Source organism: Ascaphus truei, chromosome 6, assembly GCF_040206685.1.
Source record: "Ascaphus truei isolate aAscTru1 chromosome 6, aAscTru1.hap1, whole genome shotgun sequence".
Taxonomy (NCBI): domain Eukaryota; kingdom Metazoa; phylum Chordata; class Amphibia; order Anura; family Ascaphidae; genus Ascaphus; species Ascaphus truei.
This window is the reverse complement of record NC_134488.1, coordinates 95,989,729-96,002,574: the sequence shown is the minus strand read 5'-3', so window position 1 is coordinate 96,002,574 and position 12,846 is coordinate 95,989,729. Positions and strand designations below refer to the sequence as shown.

At 40.5% G+C, this 12,846-nt stretch overlaps 1 protein-coding gene across 1 annotated transcript in view; it reads right to left on the bottom strand.

Annotated features, from left to right (window-relative positions):
* SSC5D (scavenger receptor cysteine rich family member with 5 domains) overlaps positions 1 to 12,846 on the bottom strand; it is a 59,224-nt gene that overhangs the window by 21,604 nt on the left and 24,774 nt on the right. The window contains exon 8 of the mRNA XM_075606644.1: positions 12,437 to 12,835. Within this exon, the coding sequence (XP_075462759.1) occupies positions 12,437 to 12,835 (399 nt within the window). The remainder of the gene's footprint in view (positions 1 to 12,436; positions 12,836 to 12,846) is intronic.

Sequence of the window (12,846 nt, the reverse complement as noted above, 5' to 3'; positions counted from 1 at the left end):
GAGAGGCTGTTGCATTACTAAAAGTGTGTGTAGATACTATGTGGTCCCTATTGGTATATAGGGATGGAATTACATAGAGTATTTGTATGTGTAGGAGACAGCTGTGTGTGCATAGATATAGCGCAGTATGTATAGACATGGAATTTAACACTCATGGGAAGAGAGGTCTCTCGTGTCAGTAGTGACTCATAAAACTTCGGTCTCAGTTTAGGCCACAGCTAAGTGTCCCGCAGTTGCATAAATTTGTATTCATGCAACCATCTTTCTTTCAGTTTTCTAAGATTTCCTTTGAGTATGGGAACCTTCAGATCATTCATCTTATGGTCAGAGTTAGAGAAATGTTCGCCAACAGGACTGTCTCTTGTTCTGCATGTGTTGCTGTGCCGATGCAGGTTCATTCTCTCTTGTTAACCCCTGTCCCGTCTCACCTATGTAATGGCAGCCCCCTGGGCATTTCATGCACATGATAAGGTACATGACATTGCTGGAGAAACAGGTGAACCTTCCTCTGATTTTGTACTCCAGATTCCTGTGAATATTTGATGTGTGCTTTGGATGCTTGGAAAAACTTAATTATTTAGGTGGTCCAAATATCTCCATGATTTTCAGTTTTTGGGAAATAAAGTACCGGATTGGCCCGAATATAGTGCTATGCGGTTTTCCTAAAAATGTCCTTCCGAAAACTGCACTCATATTATATGCGCAGCCTAACGCCTTTTATTTTTCATGTAGAACACCTTCAAAACGTTAGGGTCGTATTATGTGTGAGACCGTACTATATTCGGGCCAACACGGTAATACCCACAGAATACATTTTTAGCAAATTTCTAAGATGACTGAAGATAGGTTTGTACAATGTAGATCTGAACCCTGGCATTTTTTCGATATTTTTCAGTATAAATTTGCATAAACTTTGAGCATTTATTATTCAATTAAAAATAGCTGGTGATTACATTTACTGTTTGAAAATGCACTTCATGTTGAAGGAGAATATTTATTTGCATTGGTTTTGCAAAATGCAAAAATTAAAACAACTGTGCTACGTTTTGGGCAGCCAAGTGTGTGTATGTGTGTTTATTGTGCTTTTGTATGGGTATGGAGCTTTCTCATTGCATGCATGTGTGTGTATGCGTGTTTATTGTGCTTTTGTATGGGTATGGAGCTTTCTCATTGTATAGTACATGGCATGCATGTGTGTATGGTGCGTGTAACTCGTGTGCATGTGTGTGTGTATTATTTTCTTTATTTATTTATTTATTTATAAAATATTTTACCAGGAAGTAATACATTGATAGTTACCTCTCGTTTTCAAGTATGTCCTGGGCACAGAGTAAGACAAATAATACATGTTACAAATACAGTTACATAAATGAGCAGGGTATACATTATATACAAGACATTGCATGCACAGTTAAAGAAAATATATATTATGGGCGTATGAAACAGTTACAGACCAGATTAAAATGTGAGTCAAATGTGATGTGTGGGCCATCTGATTCTTGGGTCAGTTGGATGGGCTTGCCCCCTGGGCTAAAAGTTGCCAGCCATGGAAGCAAGTTTTGCTTATCACCACCCCTAGGCACTGTATATATATGCTATATTGGTCACCATCATTTTCTACTTTCTCCATGATAGATTTTCCCTTATCACAATATAAGTTTTTGGAAGATGAACAGCAAATAAAAATTATTTCCTGGAATACAATGCTTCCACTGAAGCTAGGGATTCTGGGAACTGACATGCAAATTAGAACACATTGTCACCTTTTGCTTCAAATCCATTTTAACATGGAGCACTATAAGCTTATGCCTGCCGCATTACACAACTTTTGAACACAACTTGGGTTAAAGAAGTGCATAGCCAGTAAACCTACTCACAGACATATGTTTTGACCTCTTGGATCTCATCAGTGTGAGGTTGGTTATACTGGCTTTGCAATTTGAACAAGAACCTTTCTACTGTACATTGTAAAGAACATGACAACTCTCCAGCAGAATTTTGTTGGGCAAATATAATTGGTGAATTGAAAAGTTCTTGGGATAGACACAATGGAGCACTATGATATTAGCAAGTTGCAGAATACGGCAATAGCCCCTATTTAATATACTTTGAAGCAACATTCCATACCAGGAAAGCTGTGAGCTTCATTTAAATGAACACAGCTCAGAGCTTCCCTGAAATACTGCAGAGACGCAGCTTTACTCCAAGCTTCAGCATATTAAATAGGGAAAGTGTATGATTTTGTAATAGGAGGGAAATGTGCAGAGTAAGTTAGTTATATGGTCTTCATCTACTGGCAACTTCTGTTTCTAGGACAGTTCATAAAAATATATGCCAACCTAATCCTTAGAATGCAGAAGTACAACAGGAACCGTATTTGGCATGTGGGAAATGTGTAGTAAGAGCTGTGTTTCTCACTGAGCACATTATTTTGTTACTTTCTTTTCTCTCAGTGCGGGCAAGTTCCCATTTCAGTTCCCTTAAAAGCTCCAATATGCTGTAACCAAAAAGCTGATGAATTTTATGAGAAAACCCGACGTTGCAGCAAATATTAAAGATGAAATGAAACACACAATGATGCCAAACTCTTTTATTATTATTTAACCCCTTAATTGCCTGAACGAAATCAGGCATTTATCTTAGGGAGAACAGAACCTGTTGTCAAAGATACCCACCGGGTGGGACGACAACAGAAAAGTCCCACCTTGCCTCCTCTATTGAAGAAAAATCGAAACGCGCGTCAGGAGGAAGCGTCATGGCGCCATCACACTTGTGACCATGTGTTGTGTTCCGAACCGGTGAGGAAGCATTTTAATTCCCTGGCTCCAAATCCAGCTAATTTGCGGAGTTGCTTGGAGTCACCAGTAATCAGGTTAATTTTTCTATCTGCAGGGACAGCTCAGTCATTTAGCACAGGGACCTCTCATTATTCCCCTTGCCCCTGTTTGTAGGGGTATGTATGTAGGGTGAGAGTGCCACCACTACAGTATAATAGTAGTTTTACCTTGATCAACACAGTCTGTCAGAGGATTATATTTGGTAACATAGCTATACACAGCATATCTGTTGATGCATGATATACACAAAATGTGTGACCAATGCCGGCTTACACTCATGATTACTGCCATCCTGATTTATTGTGAGTCTACTTAAATGGTATAAATTACCCTTGACTGTAGCTCCCCACCTACAGGTGTGTGCTAGATAGCCCTGTACACTGGTACAAGGGTGTAGTGGATATTGCCACTCACCAACTGATAGCGGTACGATTTACCAACATTTTGCACCGCGCGCTGCATCATCATACGTTATTGTGCGTCCGTGGACTGGGATTCGGAGATAGGGATAGCGGAGGTACTAGATTGCAGGGTACCTTTCCCTCCATACTCGTTACCCCTATCCCTTGTGTGTAGGGGTATGTATCTAGGGATACTTATTTAATACGATTCCCACTGCACTGGACACTCACACACTGACCTTACTCACAGCAATATTTGGGCTATCTTGGCCATAATAGATGGGCTGTGAGTAGTACCTGACGATTGTCTGTCTATATGTGGTCCCATTAATTTTTAATTATATTAATAAATTGCTTTTAATTTAATATCCACTATCCAATTTTTCATTACATGGGAACATTTGTCCCCTTCACTGTGGACCTATATATAGTGTGTCGTTATCAGTTGTGCCACTGTCACGGGAGATCAGGACTTTTAACACATTTTTATTTTTATGGGATCATTCACTAGGCAAAACAAGATGGTGGAATAAAATGAGGTTTATTTGGGTAAACCCGCGTACACACAATGAAATACAAAATACAGACAGAATATACTTACTGAGGATCTGGGGTTGAAAACTAGCCTCAACTAGGTGCAGGTTCGTCTGCTTCAGCAAAGGCTTACCCTGTCCACTCTACGTCACTGGAATAAACCTGGAAAACGTAACATTATTCCTCAGAACTTGTCCTCAGCTAGGCTAGGCTTCCCTGGCACCTCGATGCCTAGTGCTTTGCTATTGCGAGCCAAACACCTGGGAAAACCTGCCGACACGTCACTGGACCAAGTTTCAAGGTTACCTGTAAGTCTAGAAGATTGAAAGAGAGAGCTCTGATTGGGGCACTTCCTTATATAGACTTCGGTGTCCTATGTCTAACATGGAACAGGGACTAGCGGCCAATCAGAGCGTGGGAACATTTCCCACCAGCCAATCAGAGTGAAGGCTCATCTGGCTGCTGATGTCAGAGGAGGGGGCATGCCAAGCCGGCTTGAAAAACCGGGTGGGCGGGAAATATGAATTAGGACCAGAAGAGCGCAGCTTGCAGCCATGAAAATAAAAAACACCACATAGTACAGCAATGTTTAAATGTGATTTAAGTGATAATGTAGGGCTCACAAAGGACTACTCACATTAAAGCAGCCAAAACTGAGCAGTCATCCAACTTATGGGGTGGATGGTCCCTGTGATAGATGCAGCAACTGCCAGCAGACAATCTCCAAAGAAAGAAAAGACCATATAGTGTAGATTGTAAAATATATTGACAAGGCAAAATAAAAATGGAGGCTTACACTTAGGTAGGAGTAAAACAGCGTGGTTTGCAACAGATAGCCAGGTATACAGAAGATCGCGATGTGATGTTTTTTATTTTTATGGCTGCAAGCTGCGCTCCTCTGGTCCTTTTTGGAAAGAATTGAACGTACAAGACTTCTGAAACAGTCTCCCACCAAGGGTTGAGTGTGTCTGCTAAGCCTCTTCATTGATATTCACATTATAGATCACTATAGATTGTCACTTGTATTTTGGTATTTATACACCGTCACTGATATTATATATTTTTTGGCACTAATTTCACACATAATTATATGCACTAAGTTTGGGTTTTTGTTAGAGCGCTATCGAGCACCCTTTTTTCCGGGAAATATGAATTAGCCAATGAATTAGCCAGAAACACACCCACAAGCAGCAACTTCCCCCAGCTAATTCCTATCCCACCCGCTGGGCAGGACCCACCAGATCTGGCAGTTACAAAGGGGCCCCAGTGGGATGCCCCCTGTTTTCTGGACATCCTTCCTCCTTTGAACTTCAATGTCTATGCAGACATCCTGGCACCTATGTAAATGCCCAGGCTGACTGCATATACATTTATACATATAGTATAAAACATTATAAAACATACTTTAATCAAGTATAGACCTTGGGGAACCTTATACCTGTGAGGAAAATGGGTCTGGGATACCTGGGCTCGAAAACCAGCATTCTGGGGGACACTGGAGAGCCTCAGTGTAATTCACCTCGCGTACCCGCCAATCATGCCTGCACGTCGGGGAAAATTACTGGACCTCCGGTAACTTTGTCCCCCAAACTACTGCAAACAAAAAGAATAAATTTTGACCCAAATATTCCACCTGAAACTTACACTCCCGATGTTTCATGTTTCTAGGACTATGGGAATATGGGTAAGTGCTGCACACCAAAATCAAATGAAATATAACAAGAGATACAGTTACCAGTGCTCCCGTCTTTGAACGATCCAATCCAATACACGCAGTAGCTGAAGGAAGACTGGGCACATGGATTTGAAGTATATCAAACTAATTTATTGTGCCAAACACAACATTTAGACCTTAACGGTCTTTATCAAGTGAAGTCTAAGTGGCATAATGATTAAGTCCTATGAAGTCCATTATATAGCACCCATAAACCCACAATGCTCTCTGTTTAATCATCCTAGATGAAATTCACATGTGCTGAAGTAAGTCCTCATCATCCGGCCACACCATCTGTCAGATCGGGAAGATGCCCCACCTCCTCACACTGCGTGTCATCCAGCTATGTATTGATTATTCTCTCTTGCCATAGTCAGCGTTGAGATTAATCCGGCGTCGCTATCTGCTGTCACAGTATAGTATGCCTCCCTCGCGTGCTGCATGATAACAACTTGATCCCCCGACGTCATCACGTCTCCTGTAGTGTGGAACGCATCCTTCTTGCGCTGCGTATCACCGATCCTATTCTTCTGGTCCCTCGACGTCATTACGTTCCTCGGCATCAATTGGCGGCATCTGGTCAATCTGATCCTGTATTCTCTTCCAATAATCCGTTTAGCCGTTAAAGCATCTCGTATCCCAGGGTAACGGTTGCCGTCGTGGTGATGATATTCATCTGAATGTTGTCATTGGTAATCCGAGTAAACAAAACACAAGAAAGGGCTAAATCAGCACAATGGATGTAAACAGTCTCTATCTAAAATTTTTTAACCATACAGTGACCAGTGAATATAGTATCAATGACCTATCATAATTGTATTTATTTTCTTTTATACCGGAGGAAGCGAACTAGGGAAACGCGTAGGGTTAACAACTTGTGTTGCTTAGTTTCACATCATACGCCCTACTCTGTGAACATAGTACAGACCAGCTGTTTGCTGTTCAAGCTCTGTAAAGAAGCTCTCTATGGACGCTCTCTACTGACGTAATCTACCGAGACGAGATGGAGAACACACCGTGCCGGTTATAGAGGAGTGCTCTCTAAATGCTGTTCCAGCATCTCTGGTTGAGATCGACCAGCAAGCGGTTACAGAAGAAGTTGTGGAACACACATACTGTATAAATGTAGAGGTATCTGAACCGTGTTAGCCGAGCTTAATAATCAAAAACGAAGAGACGATACCGTTCTGTGGCTAACAAAATGCTTTTATTTGTGCGAGCTTTCGAGATACACTGATCTCTTTTTCCGGCGGTGTTACAATGGATAAAGCAAGAAAGGGTTTTACTTAAAAACAGTGCATCTTGGAATGTATCTGACTGAAGCCTATCCCTCCCCCCTGTGTGTGCAGTATGCGATTTATGACTTAAGGTGTTAAATGGTCCCTGAATGTTAGTGATGTAAACACTTGTGAAAAAGGTCCCTGAATGTTAGCGATGTAAACATTTGTGAAAATAGTGGACTGTAATAATTTTCTATTGGGAGATAGCAGTCACTTGATAAATAAATATCCCAATGGGACAACTGCAGAGATTGGGACATAACTGCACACAGGAGACTATTTCAACAACAGGCACATGAACTTATGAATACATTCCATGAAAACAAATATAAAAAGGAATAGTGGAGGAGGCATATAATAAAGTGTCCAGGATGGAATGAGCAGAACTGGTCAAATACAAGGCAAAAGACAAACAAAGTTCAAAAGGTGAGGAAGGGAAAGTACCTGTACCTTTAATAACTAAGTACACAAGCTCTGCGTCACAAATTCGAAATATTTTACACAAACACTGGGGTATTCTACATAAGGATCATATTCTACAACAAATTTTACCATCCAAACCAGAGATAATATTTACCAAAGGACCCAATTTGAAACAGAAATTGGCTCCAAGTTGCCTGAAACGGGAATGTGTTAAACCTGTTACTGTGACAAAGGGCTTTTTCAAATGTCAGAGCTTTAAGGGGTGGAAGTTACATCCAAACCCCCCAAAAAGGTTTTAGATCTATACAGTCTGAGATTACACATGATAGTCATAAAAAGAAGATCTGATAGATTGTAACGGTAGAGTGTTTGGGACGAAAGCCAGATTGGAATTGGCTAGGGAAATTTGTCTTGGTATAGTAATCGCTTAATTGGGAGTGGACACATTTCTCCATGACTTTGGATAGCATTGGGAGAAGGGAGATTGGCCTGTAGTTTGAGAGAGTGTTTTTGTCCTCACTTTTGAAGATTAGGACAACTCTGGCAGCTTTCCAGGTTTTAGGGATATGGCCTGCAGACAGGATAGAGTTGACTATGGAAGCAATTGGTTTGGCAATTGCTGGGGCACCAAGTCTTAGGAACCTAGATTGTAATAAGTCAGGTCCGCATTGGCTGCTTAGTTTTAATTTCAGGAACGCTTGTGTAATCTCCCCTTTGGATACTGGGCCAAATTGAAAATTGTGGGCAGTGTTGGGAGGGGTGGGGCTATATGGGTACTCCCAGGATGAGATTCAGGTTTGTGGTTTGTGTTGCGTTTTGCTAATAAGTTAGTAGCACACCCCACAAAGTAATCATTGAATGCATTTGCAATGTTGGTGGGGTTTCTCAGAGTAATATCACCCTTAGTGATATTACTTGGATGTTGATGGTTAGAAGGCTGGAATATATTGTTGATAACCTTCCAGAAGTTTGCTTGGTTGGATGTATTTTGGTGGAGATTGTCAGAGTAATATTGTTCGTTTGCATGCCTTGTTTGCCTTGTGCACATGTTCCGCAGGCATCTGTAGTGATTGAGATCCTTGGTAGTGCCAGTTATTTTGTAGCTTTTCCACAAGGCATCCCTGAACTGGTAGAGTGCTATAAGGTCAGGTGTAACCCATGGAAAGTGGGCACCCATACCCTTATTCTGCATAGTGGAGCATGGGTATAACAGAGTTTTAAGAACTCGGATTGGAAATAGTCGAGCGCAGAATCAGGGTCGGGAATTAAATTGATTCTGTGCCAAGGGCAGTTGGTAAGGTCATCCAGAAACTGTTGTGGGTTAAAGTTTCTAAATGTTCTAGTGAGGAGAACTTTAGGGCTTGATTCGGGCAGTTTAATTTTCCTTACACAGTACACTATTGCATGGTCAGTGAAAATGTCAGGAAGGATGCCAAAGGATTGGATTCTGCTGGGATTTGAGGAGAGAATCCAGTCAAGCAAGGAATGGTTGTGCGATTTCAGGTTTGTCCGTGTGAGTTGGGAAATGAGATGCGATAGGTTAAGCGATTTGATTTGTATCTGGATTTTGTGGTTTTTAGGGTCAAGCCAATTGAAGTTGAAATCCCCAAGAACTAGCAGCTCACTCTTCTCATTCAGAGAGGAAATGGAGCCAAGAAACTGGGTGATATCAGTCAGGGACTGTAGGGGGGCGGTAAATGCCAGCAAGCAAGATGGGCTTAGAAAAGGGTAGGCAGATTTTGCCAACTAGGATTTCAAAAGAGGGTGGGCTTGGGGGGCAATTTAACAGTGTAAATATTAAGGTGTCTGCAATATAAAATAACACCCCTCCTCCTCTCTTTGACCTGTCTTTCCTAGAAATGGAGTATCCCTGAATGGCAATATGTGCATCAGGAGTTTTAAGGGTTAGCCATGTTTCTGTAAGAACGATGGCTTTTGGTTTATGCATAAGGCACCATTACCTTAGTTCATCCAGTTTGGGCAGCAGGCTCCGGATATTTATATGGGCAACAGATAGCCCTTTTTGGAATTTGAAGGGGGTATTCTCAGGGGTATGGGACAAAGTTGAAATGGGAGGGCCTGGGTTAGGTTCAATATCACCTGCTAAAGAGAGTTATAGTAGGAGTAGAAATTTGAGTAGTTGTTTTTAAGTTGTTACTTTATGATGTTTGCCATTTGAGTGTGCTGTGGTTGGTGTGCTGGTTTTTAGAGTTCTCCACCAACATTCAGTAGATAGTGCAAGGCTTTTGAGTATACGATTATGACTGTAGGGATATATAAATATACTGTATACACACATCCCTGAGGAAGGTCACGTTGAGCTGACCGAAACGTTGGATGCAGTGCCGTGTATTGCTGAGATGAATACAGTTTTTTCATTTACCTGGCTGTGTGCTGTCTTTGTTCTATATATATATATATATATATATATATATATATATATATATATATATATATATATATATATATATATATATATATATATATATATATAGATTATGTATAGTAGGACAAATATTGTCCAAATCGGTGAATAACTATGATATCCCTGTTATAATCGATTAGTTATGCTATTCTTAGATTTATTGTATATTAACAAGTAAATCACTTTTCCCCATCTTTTGATATAAAATTGTTGACTATTGGTCCAGTACTAATATTAAATTAAGCTATTGGACAGTCTCTGTGCATTCTATAACAGGTAATAGGATTAATATATATATATATATATATAACAATACTGATTAGATGTTGATAGTGGTTTCCACAATGTAAATGTGATCAAATTATTTCTGAATAAGTATTATGTGAAACATCAGTCAAAACAGAACTTTTTTCGGGAAAACAAAGTCACTGTTGACACTCAGATCATTGATCCAATAGAAAATGGGAGGTGACTATATAACCAAGGTAGGGACAGGTACACAAGTATTATCTCCTGAGGAAGCCATAGCGGTGAAACGCATAGGGCGATTGTCCAGTGTACAGAGACTGGGAGTGAGAGATTGACATCCCGATCGTACTGCAGAACCGGTGTCCAAAGCATCGATAGCGGAGTGAGCCGAGACCTCGCGAGACCCGGACGTGACCACGTAATGCGAAATTGATTTCCCAGTAGTTGCAGCGCCGTTGAATCGGAGCTGAGTGTGAGAGACTGAGTGTGAGAGACTGAGTGTGAGAGACTGAGTGTGAGAGACTGAGTGTGAGAGACTCAGCAAAATACTCTCATCTGCCTTTTTATTTACACACAAAGTGTGAGTTCATTACCTGTATAGGGTATTTTACATATTTTAATTAAATCGGTTTACACTATACTGTTTCCCTGCATTGCCTCCTATGTATGGTTAACCCCTGAGACGGAGGCTGAGTGTCTGACACTAAACCATTGGGATCCGGTTACCCAAACTGTTTGAGGTGTGAAATCCCTGCTCCAGATGACATCATCCAAAGGAGTCGTGTGAGGATTTAAAGCTGAGCAGTGTTCCTGATCCTACAATTGGATAAAGGCTTTTTATTGTCTTTCTAACTGTGGGTGCATATCTTACCATCTACTTCTATAATTATTTGGACATACTACTCTATGTTGTTCTCCTTTCCCTTCTTTTCTTCCCTTGTGTTTTCCGCCTATGTCATTCTTTGGCATACAAATTCTCTCGCACATGTGGTGCCATGCACCTAATTGGCAGCAGACTAATGGGACAGATAGATATTAAGGGTTAGCATCTCCCATTGCATTTATATATCTGTAGCAATATAATATATTTTGATTTGTTTAGATAATTGTTCAAGGTTGCACTGTTTGTTTCTTCTACATTATATATATTATATATATAAAGCAGAAAATAGCCGTGTTAGTCCAGTTGAACTAATTTATTCTGCACTATATATATATATATATATATATATATATATATATACACACACACGTTATATATATTTGATAATATATATATATATATATATATATACATATATATATATATATATATATATATATATATATATATATGACACCCCAAGATCCTTTGTTAAACCACTTTATTTGTTCACTCCGGAGTCTCCCAGTTCTGGAAAATATTACCTTTCAAATTGCTGGGTTCATTTTGCCAGCAAATGGAAGATCAATATGTTGCTGCCGGGTAAACCTTGTTCCCATGAGCCTATGTCATTGGTACATAATGTGTTGTAGCTTCCAACTGGGTGACCATGGGTAATCCGGGTGTCTGTGTTGTTTTGTTCTTTGTGTTTTACCAGCAAAGAAAAATATAAATCTGTCAGGAACCATGGGATTCCAAGAGTTGAAAACATCTCAGTTCAGCTCTGAAGGTCGAAGAAATTGAAATGAATACAGAAAATGCTTTGACTCACGCTCAACCAATAAATGTCCAAAATACTGAATACAGAGTTAATATTGGATTGTTTTAATGAACTTATATTATAACATAAAATACAATATAGTTAGTTTGTAATTAGTAAATTAGACCACGCTTAGTTTCTTCTACCAACACATTAAAATGTACAAATCGTTAAAGTTTAAAGCATTCTGTTAAGCAAAATAGAAATAATAGGAATTTGGAATATACTTTGGCATTCTGCTTACTATCTTTTGACTTGTGATAAACATTTGTACTATGGATGGGCCCTTTTGCAGGTGTACTGGTGTAAAAAAATATTTTTTGTAATAGAAAAAATATTGGGAAAAACTCACATACAGTATATATGATGTAAGGGAGGAAGTAGGTGGTGTGAGGGGGAGAGAGTGGGTCACATGGTGGAAATAGTGTGGGTGACATTGGGAGGAGAGGGAGAGAGTGACATGGGGAGAGAATGACATGGGAAGGGAAAGAGTGACATAGAGAGGGGTTACATGGTATGAGGAGTGGGTATAGTGGGGGAGGGGGTAATGATTGGCATTGGGGGAGAGTGGTTGATATGCAGTGGGGAGAAAGTTATATGGGGAACAGTGCCCCTATCTCGTCTGGTGCAGATGTAGGGTCTACATGGGGTTAATTGCAGATCGAAAGCATCCTCTCTCCTGTCGAGCCCCTCTCCACTGACTGTGCGATCCAAGGTTTTAGAGGAGGCAAAGCCAGCAGGAGATGAACGGGAACCGAAGACAAAATGGCGGCAGAAACAAGGTTTTCATTCATTTCTGCCTGACATTCGGTTCAACGTCCGTCTATGGAGTTCAGGGGGCGCTGGGATTTTGCTCACCCTCCCGAGCTGCCCATCTTTATTTCTTAGCTTAATCTTTATCACAAAGCTCTGGCAACAGGGTCTTTATAATATTCCCCAAGCCTTCTGCAATATTTCTCTGAGAAAGGATGCATTGTAGAGTACCAAACAGCTGTTTCACAGGTGATGCCGCATACAGCAAATTATCGGCAATTGAACGCAACTCTTTGTTCTCTTGCTGGTAGGCATTGGAGAATGCACTAAAATCATTCTTCATCTCTTTCAAAACTTGTATGATCTCTGAAAACTGGTGAAATTCATATGCTGCTATCTGGACTTTGCTTGAGTAATCAGGGCTCAGTTGACCTTCCTCTGGCGAAAGTCTTGTGGTAGCATCTCCAGTTTTCAGAGTCTGGTGGTCCATTTCTGCTTTGGGACAGTCGGGAGTCTTGGGAGACACAACAGATCCACCTAAAATAGCA